Source organism: Canis aureus, chromosome 26 (assembly GCF_053574225.1).
Source record: "Canis aureus isolate CA01 chromosome 26, VMU_Caureus_v.1.0, whole genome shotgun sequence".
Lineage (NCBI taxonomy): Eukaryota > Metazoa > Chordata > Mammalia > Carnivora > Canidae > Canis > Canis aureus.
The window spans coordinates 51,875,220-51,884,130 of NC_135636.1; the positions used below are offsets into that span (position 1 = coordinate 51,875,220).

Consider the following 8,911-nt stretch of genomic DNA (forward strand, 5'->3'; position numbering starts at 1 on the left):
TTTGCTTTATCATTTTGTGATTTATCTTGAGCCAGGAGCCCCGCGCTGCGTGGGTCCTGGTCGTGCGCCCGCCGCCTCTCACTGGCCGGAGGCCCGGGGCGGGCAGGCCGACGGGGTCCCAGCTCAGCGCCCCCCCGGCACACCTCTCGGCCCTGAGGTCCACGGCGCAGTGCTGCTTGGTGGCCACGGCCAGGGACAAAGACGCCAGCCAGTAAACGGAGCCGCCGTCGGGGCAGCGGGGGTGACCCCTTGCAGACTCGGCCCCGCGTCACCACGTGGGAACGCGCCCGGAGGGACGCGGCGTGTGTCCGCGGGGGTTTGTGGCGGCGCCAGGCACGGTGTCCAGGCGCAGACGGTGGGGGCCTCCCGGGCTGGTGTGCCGGGAAACGGGGGGCAGCCCGGAAAGCACCCAGTCCGATGCCCGCAGCCACCCAATGTGCAATGTGTCCTGGGACCCGGGCTCCCCGAGGACGCCGCCCAGGGACCAGGAGACGGCTCGGGGCACAGCTCGGCCGCTGGCCTTTCCGGGTCCAGAGGGTCGCGGAGGCCGCGAGGGGGCCCTGGAGGCGCAGCTGGGGCAGGAAGGGGTGTGCGTCGGGCCTCAGGTAGAGATGGTGCCGGCGGGACAGGTCAGGGCGCCCGGGGACCGACCCCCCACGGCCTGCCCCCGCACACCAGCTGGGCCCGTGCTTCTGCGGGAACCCCCAGCCCTAAACAGCGTGCTGACTCAGCCTGGGTCCTGTGTGCGAGGACGCCGAGTCATAGCCCCCCCTCGCACTGTCCCACAGCCGGTCACCGTGCAGGTGACCTGCAGCTGGCGCCCCAGAGGCCGACTGTGAAGTGAGCCCTGGGCCCTGGCCTCAGCCCGCCACATCCCCCGGGGGGCCAGAGGGGGGTCGGGGGCTCCCGCACTGTGTCACCCTGATTTCAAACACGGGGGGCTCACGGACCCCCGAGAGGCGGGGGAGGCACGAGGGTGGGGTGGCTGGGCAGGAGGGGAGCCCTGGGGAGCCCTGGGGCCGCGCCCACCCGGGGGGTGGGGGTGGCTGGGCGGCTGCAGGCCTCTATCCGCCTCGGCTCCCACGTTTACAAACATGTGGCCCGCGGCTCCGCCGGGGAGTGTAAACACATGGCGCTGCGCAGGCTCCCGCCAGGCCGCCCTCTCCTTCTGGAAAACCGTCTGGGCCCCACGCCTGGCGTCACCTGCGAGGAGCCGTGGGGAAGGCAAAGACCTACTGCCGGGCGCCCTGAGGTCAGAGGCCTGGCCTCCCCGGACCCCCGTGTTCGTGGGGCACCCACGCTCCGGGGGGGAACCGGCCATCCGAGGGGCTATGTGTGACCCCGCCCTGGTCGGCTCCAGCCCTGCTGACCGCGCCACGCTGCTCGGTCCTGCCTACCCCCCCGAAGCTCCCTTGGTGGCAGCCCGTGTGCCCACCTGAGCCCCAGGGGGCCGGGAATGTCCTGCCCCCCCAGGGGAGGCAGTGGCGGAGGCCGCAGGGAGCTGAGAACCTCTGCCTTTTGCTGAGCCCGCACCTCTCCCTGCCCACGCCCCTCGCTGCAGGGACGCTGGGGACACTGGTGGGCGTAAGGGCCTCTTAGGGCGTGTCCCCCCCGGTGACAACGTCCCCCCCTCAGAGAGGGTTTCCCTGGCCACCCGGCCTAGACCAGGCATTTGGGGAACAACACCCTCCTGAGGGGGCGTCCCGGGCACTAGTGGCCAGTGGCACCTCTCCCCCCAGTTGTGACGACCCTGGCACGGGTCCTGGGGAGAGCCACCCCGGGTGAGACCCGCTGTCCTGGGCCTCTTCCTCGGGTCACGCGCTCCCTGGGGTCGGGGAGCATGTGCCAGGCACACTGCAGCGCCCACTGCCCACCCTGGGCCCAGACAGCTTCTGGCACCACAGCCACCTGCCCGTCACCATGTGCACCAGGTCATGGCAGGTCATGCCATGGCAGGGCAGAGCTGGACACCCCAGGGCCTCTGGGGCCCAGAGCGCCTGCAGAGCTGGGCTGGGGAGGGGGTGGAGCTGCTGTAGCCAGGAGGAGCTGGGGGGCCTAGGGGGGCCTGGGAGGAGCTGTGGGTCAGGAGGAGTTGAGGGGCCTGGGGGGCCCGGGAGGAGCTGGGGGGGCCTGGGAGGAGGTAGGGGTCTAGGGGGTCAGGAGGAGCTGGGGGTCCGGGAGGAGCTGGGGCTTGGGGTTTGGGAGGAGTTGGGGGGGCCAGGAGGGGCTGGGGGGTCTAGGGGGTCAGGAGGAGCTGGGGCTTGGGAGGAGCTGGGGGGCCTGGGGTTTGGGAGGAGTTGGGGGGGCCAGGAGGGGCTGGGGGTTGGGAGGAGCTGGGGGATCTAGGGGGTCAGGAGGAGCTGGGGGGTCGGGAGGAGCTAGGGCGGGAGGAGCTAGGGCGGGAGGAGCAGGCCGGGAGGAGCAGGGAGCCAGTGGAGCAGACAAGCCTGAGCGGGGCCCGCACACCTGGGGCAGGAATGTGGATTCCGTGGCTGGGCGGTCCCGGGTGACCTGGGAGCGTGGGGCGAGCTGGGGCAGCTGCTGATGTGCGGGGTGCAGGTGGCGGGTGGCTGGCGCCCCCCAGGGCAGACCCGACAGCGCCCTCCCATCAGCGCCCGGGGCTGGGACCTGGGCCACTCACCCACCTGTCTAGTCACTGGGGCTACAGCGGGCGTCCCCGGGGTGCTCACCACCGCCGTCTGCAGCCACCAAGCCCCAGGACCCCCCGCCCCCCTCCACACAGAGGCCTCCTGGCCCGATCACCTCACCCCTCCGCCTGCCACCGGTGTCCGGCTACGGGAAGAGGGGCGACTTCCTCACCCTGGGCCTCTGCCTCTCGCTCTGTAAAATGGGCTCACCGCTGTACCTCCCCTCGGGTTGTGCGGGCGGCCGTGGGCCCCACCGGGTGCCGTGGGTGGGACTGTCCCCAGGAGGCGGCAGCTCTGGCCGCGGGGCCCGCAGGAGGCGGTGGTAGGCAAGGCCCGGCTGGGAGCTGCGGCCCGGGGCCCGCTGCCCACGCTGCTTGCCCACCCGCACGCTCAGCCCGGCCCTCCGAGGGGCCCGACGGCTGCTGGCTCACCTCGCCGACGGCAAAAGGGTGGTGCCGGGTGCTCCCTGTGTCGAGTGGCAGCACCCCCGGTGCCACGGTGCCACCGCTGCACTGCTCGCCAACCTTGGCAGTTCCCCGCTCCCCTTTCCTGCGGAACCCCGACCCGGAACCCGGGAGAAGGACCCCGGGAGAAGGACGGGACCAGGGGTGCTTGGGAAGGTGAAGGGCCAGGGGAGGGGGACGGCGCTGGAACACAGGCCACTCCCGGGCCCCCCAGGCCCTCGAGATGGGGGCGCCTGCGTCAAGGCTCGTCCGTGCCAGGGCTCGGGGCGCTTGGGCACAGACCCTGGCCTCCGCCCCATGGGCTTTCCTGCCTGCGCCGAATCGAAACCCCACCCGGTCGGGCTGGAGCGCGTTGGCCTCCCGCCAGCCTGGCAAACCCTCTCGTGTCCCCAGGACGAGCCAGCTGGACGCCCTGCGGGTGCTCGTGACGGAAGGGCCTCCTTTCCTGTCACCGGCAGCCCCCAAGGGAGGGGTGGGGACCCAATGGGATGGGCTTGGGTGTCCCCCACCTCGCCGTCCCCCCGCTGCCCCCAGGTCCACCCGGTGCACAGGCCCGGCCCCCTGCCCGGGCTCCCGAGCGCCCTCACCCACAGCCTGGGTCGGCGGGAAGGGGACTGGCCCAGCGCGACGGCGACCCGGCACTGCAGGGCCCTCGGGCAGCTCCGCCTGGCTCGGTGGGCACGGGGCAAGCGTCCAGGGTGGAACCCTCGGCATCTGCACTCGTGCTTTTCGTCACATGTGGGTTACAACTCAATGAAAAAAATCTTCATAGAGTAAAATAAACAGTAAAATGACAAAGTAAAAAACTTGAAATGCAGTAAAATAAACTGACATATAAATAAAAGAAAGTGAAACGGTAAAATAAAATGAAAAATGAGATCACAAAATAAGGTGAAGTCGAGGGGGGCGGGGTGCCGGCCCGGCCCTCCCCGGCTCCCCGGGCGCTCGGCCTGCGTAGTGGTGCGGACCTGGAGGGTGGGCCTCATGCCCACCACGACCTCCTACGACCCTCTTCGAGATTGGGGAGGGCCAGCGGCCGCCTGTGCCTCTGAGATCAGAGACGGTCCGAGACAGCCCGGAGGCTGCGGTGCCAGGACCCCGCTGGAGGCCGCAGCTTGCTTGCTCCCTGCCCTTCGGCCCCAGGGAAGGGAGCCGGGTGCTCCCGCAGAGACTGGAGGGCGGGCTGGAGGGGCCGGTGGCTGCAACTCCTGGCCAGGTCTGGTCGGCCCTGACCTGCCGCTCACCCTGGCCCCCGCCCCGGGCCCGGAAGGAGGGTTTCCTGGTTTGGGGCTGGTTCCCTTCCACACACAATGCATTTCAGAGCGGCCTGGCTCCGCCTGGCCCAGAAACAGCTGCTGTGGGAGAGGGGAGGGGAGCCTGGAAGGCTGCGCTGCCCCACAGCCCAGGGCCTGCTTCACCTGTGTCTGAGGGGCTGCAGGATGTGCCGGGGCGTGGGCGGGGCTGCTGCGCGGACACCGACCTCGTGCTGCCGGCCACCATCACCTGCCCCGGCTGCCTGCGCGGGGACCTGTATGCGATCGGGTGGTTCCAGTGCAACTTCCTGTCACCGGCTCAGGATTCAAATCCAGCCGTATGACCTGGGGCCACAATATGAGAACAACGATGATGACGGTGGTGATGACAGTGATGGTGGTGGTGGTGATGCTGGTGTGCTGAGGGCTCCGAGTGCCACACTCGTACTGAGCACTGCACTATTCGTCAGTTGCGTGAGGACGCCCCGGCCTGTGGGGGGGGGGGGCTCTACTACCATCTCCCTCACTTTACGGCCGGGAGAAGGCGGCTGAGTAATGTATCCAGTCACCAGTCAGGAGGCAGAGGAAGAGCACAAGCTTGGCTTGTGATCCGCATGTGCTGTGGACGGTTAAGGTTATCCGGAGCACCTGGGAGGGGAGAGTGAGGGCGGGAACCTCTGTACCTTCTGGAGTAGGCACAGGTGCACTCAGGGACCGTGACGGCCTCCCCCGCAGCTGCTGCCGAGCTCTTGGGGGCTGCCCTGGGCTCTGCAGAAGGGCTCAGCCGGGCAGTGTCTTCAGGTGCCAGGTCTTCCTGCCCCCCACGCCCTCTGTCCCTCCTGGCCTCTGGCCTTTCCCCAACCCGGAGTCCCCACAGGAGGCTCAGGAGACGATATACCCTGTGGCAAGGGCCCAGGGGTCTGAGGGGATGGCTCAGCTCGGGCAGCGGGGGAGCGCGGTGGGAACAGACCGGTAAACCTCCGTCCTAGGGCCTCTCCGGAGCTGCAGGCGGCGCCATGCACAGCTCTTGGACGCCCCACAGTGGCTGCTGGGGACGGTGCAGGTGCCATGAGGCTGTCACTACCTGGGCTCTAGAGGCCTGACCCCACCCCTCCCCTACAGGTGGCAGGGGCCCTACTGAGAGGCCCACCTGGCTCCCATCAGGGACCTTGCTCCCCCGGGGGACCTGTTCGGAGAGCAGGGTTTCTTAAGAGGGGCTCAGCCAGATGTTATGGGCCGGACGGTGCAGGGCACAGAATTTCCCCTTCAAGAACTTGGCCTTGGGACTCTGTCCCAGAGGAGTGTATACACCCATTAGTGTCCTATAGTCTAATTTTTTTTTTTTTAAAGATTTTATTCATCCATTCATGAGAGACACAGAGAGAGGCAGAGACACAGGCAGAGGGAGATGCAGGCTCCTGCGGGGAGCCCGACGTGGGACCCGATCCCAGGACCCTGGGGTCACGCCCTAAGCCAAAGCCAGACACTCAACCCCTGAGCCACCCAGGCATCCCACCTTTTTTTTTGTGTGTGTGTGTGTGTTAAAATACACGTAACATGGGGCACCTGCTGGCCCAGTTGGTGAAGCATGCAACTGTTGACCTCGGGGTTGTGGGTTTGAGTCCCATGTTGGGTGCAGAGATTACTTAAAAATACAATCTTTTTTTTTTTTTTTTAAGATTTATTTATTTATTCATTCAAAGAGAGAGAGAGAGAGGCAGAGACACAAGCAGAGCGAGAAGCAGGCTCCATGCCGGGAGCCTGACGTGGGACTTGATCCTGGGCCCCCAGGATCGCACCCCGGGCTGCAGGCGGCGCCAAACCGCTGCGCCGCGGGGGCTGCCCAAAAAATACAATCTTTAAAGAAACAAAACACACGTAATGAAAAACCTACTATGTTAACCATTTGTAATCGCACAGCTCAATGGTATTAAACACATCAGTAAGCGCTACCATCGCCAGCCTCCATCGCCGGCACTCTTCTTCATTTTGCAGGACTGAAACTCCGTCTCCATTAAACGCGAACTCCTGCTCCCCTTCCCCAGGCACCGGCTACCAGCACCCTACTGTCCCCCTGATATTGAGGAGTCTCAGTACCTCACAGACGTGCAACTGAGGGCTCAGCTGGCAAAGCGCCTGCCTTCATCTCAGGTCACGATGCGAGGACTCTGGGCTCCCCGCTCAGCCGGGGGCCTCTGCTTCTCCCTGTGCCCCTCCCCCTGCTTGTGCGCTCTGTCCCATAAATAAGATCTTTAAAAGTGTAATTGAGCAGTATTTGTCATGTTTTGTGTACTTCACTCAGCATATACTTGAACCTTGAGGTTCAGATTCTTTTTTTGTTTTTTTTTTTAATTTTTTTTTATTTATTTATGATAGTCACACAGAGAGAGAGAGAGAGAGGCAGAGACACAGGCAGAGGGAGAAGCAGGCTCCATGCAGGGAGCCCGACGTGGGATTCGATCCCGGGTCTCCAGGATCGCGCCCTGGGCCAAAGGCAGGCGCCAAACCGCTGTGCCACCCAGGGATCCCTTTTTTTTCCTTTTTGAGGCTGAATAACACTCCTCTGTGTGCGAAGACCATGTTCTCATCCATCTACCCACCCACCGACGGGGCATGCGGGTTGCTTCTGCCTCTTGGCTGCCCGAGCGCCGCGGCTGCAAACATCCCTTTGAGACCTTCTTCCAATTGTCCTGTGTGCTCGCTCCCGAGAGGACTTGCCGGACCGCCTGATGATTCTGCTTCTGATTGAGGAACCGCTATACTCCCCGCCGCAGCGGCCGCCCACGTGGCGGTCTGGCCCGATGTCTCCGGCCGGCTCTGGCCGTCCTTCTTGCCGTCCTGATGCGGGTCGTGCTGCCTCCTGGTCCTCCCGGGCGCCCCCTCCCGCGGACGCCCCGCATCCCTTAACGTGCTTAGGGGTCGTTCGCACATCTCGGGGCAAAGGCCTCCCGGAGTCCTCCGCCCTCCGCCCACCGCCCTCCGCCCACCGCCCACCGCCCACCGCCGCGTTGGTGACGTCTGCCTCCGCCCAGCCCCGGCTCTGCTCCGGGCATCGACCCCTTACCAGACGTGCAATCTGCAGGATTTCCTCCAGGTCCGGCCCTCCAGGGCCGACGGTCTGTCTTTGTTTTTAGCGAGGTCTGAGCCCCAGGCGGAGGGAGAAGCGGGCTCCTGCGGGGCTCGACCGGGGCCGGGGTCGCGCCTGGGCCGGGCCGGGCCGGGCCGGGCCGCCCTCACCCGCCGGCCGCCGTCGCGTCCACCGTTCCCGCAAGCTCGGTCGGCCCCGAAGCCTCGGGTCTCCCATCGACGTCACCAGGTCCAACGTCCTCAAGCTCGCGCCCTGTTCTCTCCCCAGAGTCTGTGGTTCCAGCGCCTGGACCCGACTCCAGGCCAGCTGGGAGGAGTCCCCCGGCCCCCGCCCCCGCCCCCGCCCGCCCGCCGCGCCGGGGCCCCGCCCCACCGCCGGAAGCGGAAGTGCGTCAGGACGGACGGCGGCGCGCCGCGACCCGGAAGCACTCGCCGTGGCCCCGCCCCGCCCGCCCATACCGCTGCCGGGGGACGCGGCGCTTCCTTTCTGCGCTGGAGCTCGTGGTGGCGGCAGCAGGTGGGCCGCGCGCCCGGCCGGGGGCTCGGGGGCTCGGGGGCTCGGGGGCTCCGGGGCGGGGGCCGGGGGACCGGGGGGCCGGGGCCGCGGCGGGCGGGGCTGGGGGCTCCGGGGCGGGGGTCGGGGCCGGGGTTCGGGGCGCTCCGGGGCGGCGGGGGGCGGGGGGCGGGGCTGGGGCCGCGGCGCAGAGCTCACGGCGCCGCGGGCCTCGCAGGTGCGCCCTCGACATGCAGAACGACGCCGGCGAGTTCGTGGACCTGTACGTGCCGCGGAAATGGTGAGCGACCCCCGCCCGCCCCCGCGGCCCCCCCGCCGCTCCCCCCGCGCCCCCGCCCGCTCACCGCGCTCCCCGCCCCCCGCAGCTCCGCCAGCAACCGCATCATCGGCGCCAAGGACCACGCGTCCATCCAGATGAACGTGGCCGAGGTGAGCGGGGCGGCTCCGGGGGCGGCCGCGGGGTTGGAGCCACCGGCGCGCGGAGGCCTCCGTGACCGTCGCGGGCCGTTTGCAGGTTGACAAGGTGACCGGCAGGTTCAACGGGCAGTTCAAGACCTACGCTATCTGCGGGGCCATTCGCAGGATGGTGAGTCCTGGAGGCTGGCTCACGGCCGCCCCTTCCTGGCGGGGGCATCGGCTGCGGGGCGGCGAGGACCCTCCCCACAGAAGGGACGGGAGCGGCTGAGGCCTGCAGGGGGCCGGCCTGCGCCCCCAGACCTCCTCCTGTGCCTTCTTCCAGGGCGAGTCTGATGACTCCATCCTCCGGCTGGCCAAGGCCGACGGCATCGTTTCAAAGTAAGAGGGCTGGCGTGGGTCCCGCGGGCCCGGACCTCTCTAGGATTGACGCTTTAACGTTTTTACTTTTATCCTAGGAACTTCTGACGGGAGAAGACCACGGATGGGGGACATTTGTCGTAAATAAACAGTAAAACCCATTTGTGTTGG

The 8,911-nt window shown here is 67.4% G+C and overlaps 1 protein-coding gene and 1 long non-coding RNA gene across 2 annotated transcripts; one reads left to right on the forward strand and one right to left on the reverse strand.

The window, feature by feature from the left end:
• Positions 1-5,809: 5,809 nt before the first annotated feature.
• On the reverse strand, positions 5,810-7,812 carry LOC144298664 (uncharacterized). Its single transcript, XR_013365608.1, has 2 exons — positions 7,430-7,812; positions 5,810-7,100 (listed from the first exon to the last, which is right to left on the reverse strand). It is a non-coding gene; the product is annotated as an uncharacterized LOC144298664 (long non-coding RNA).
• A 60-nt stretch (positions 7,813-7,872) lies between these two features.
• RPS21 (ribosomal protein S21) lies at positions 7,873-8,901 on the forward strand. The gene is made up of 6 exons (XM_077873823.1): positions 7,873-7,969; positions 8,184-8,246; positions 8,332-8,395; positions 8,481-8,552; positions 8,706-8,761; positions 8,839-8,901. Exons 2-6 carry the CDS (start codon positions 8,197-8,199, stop codon positions 8,846-8,848), a joined length of 252 nt encoding a protein of 83 aa, XP_077729949.1. The 5' UTR covers positions 7,873-7,969; positions 8,184-8,196; the 3' UTR covers positions 8,849-8,901.
• The last annotated feature ends 10 nt before the right edge of the window (positions 8,902-8,911 follow it).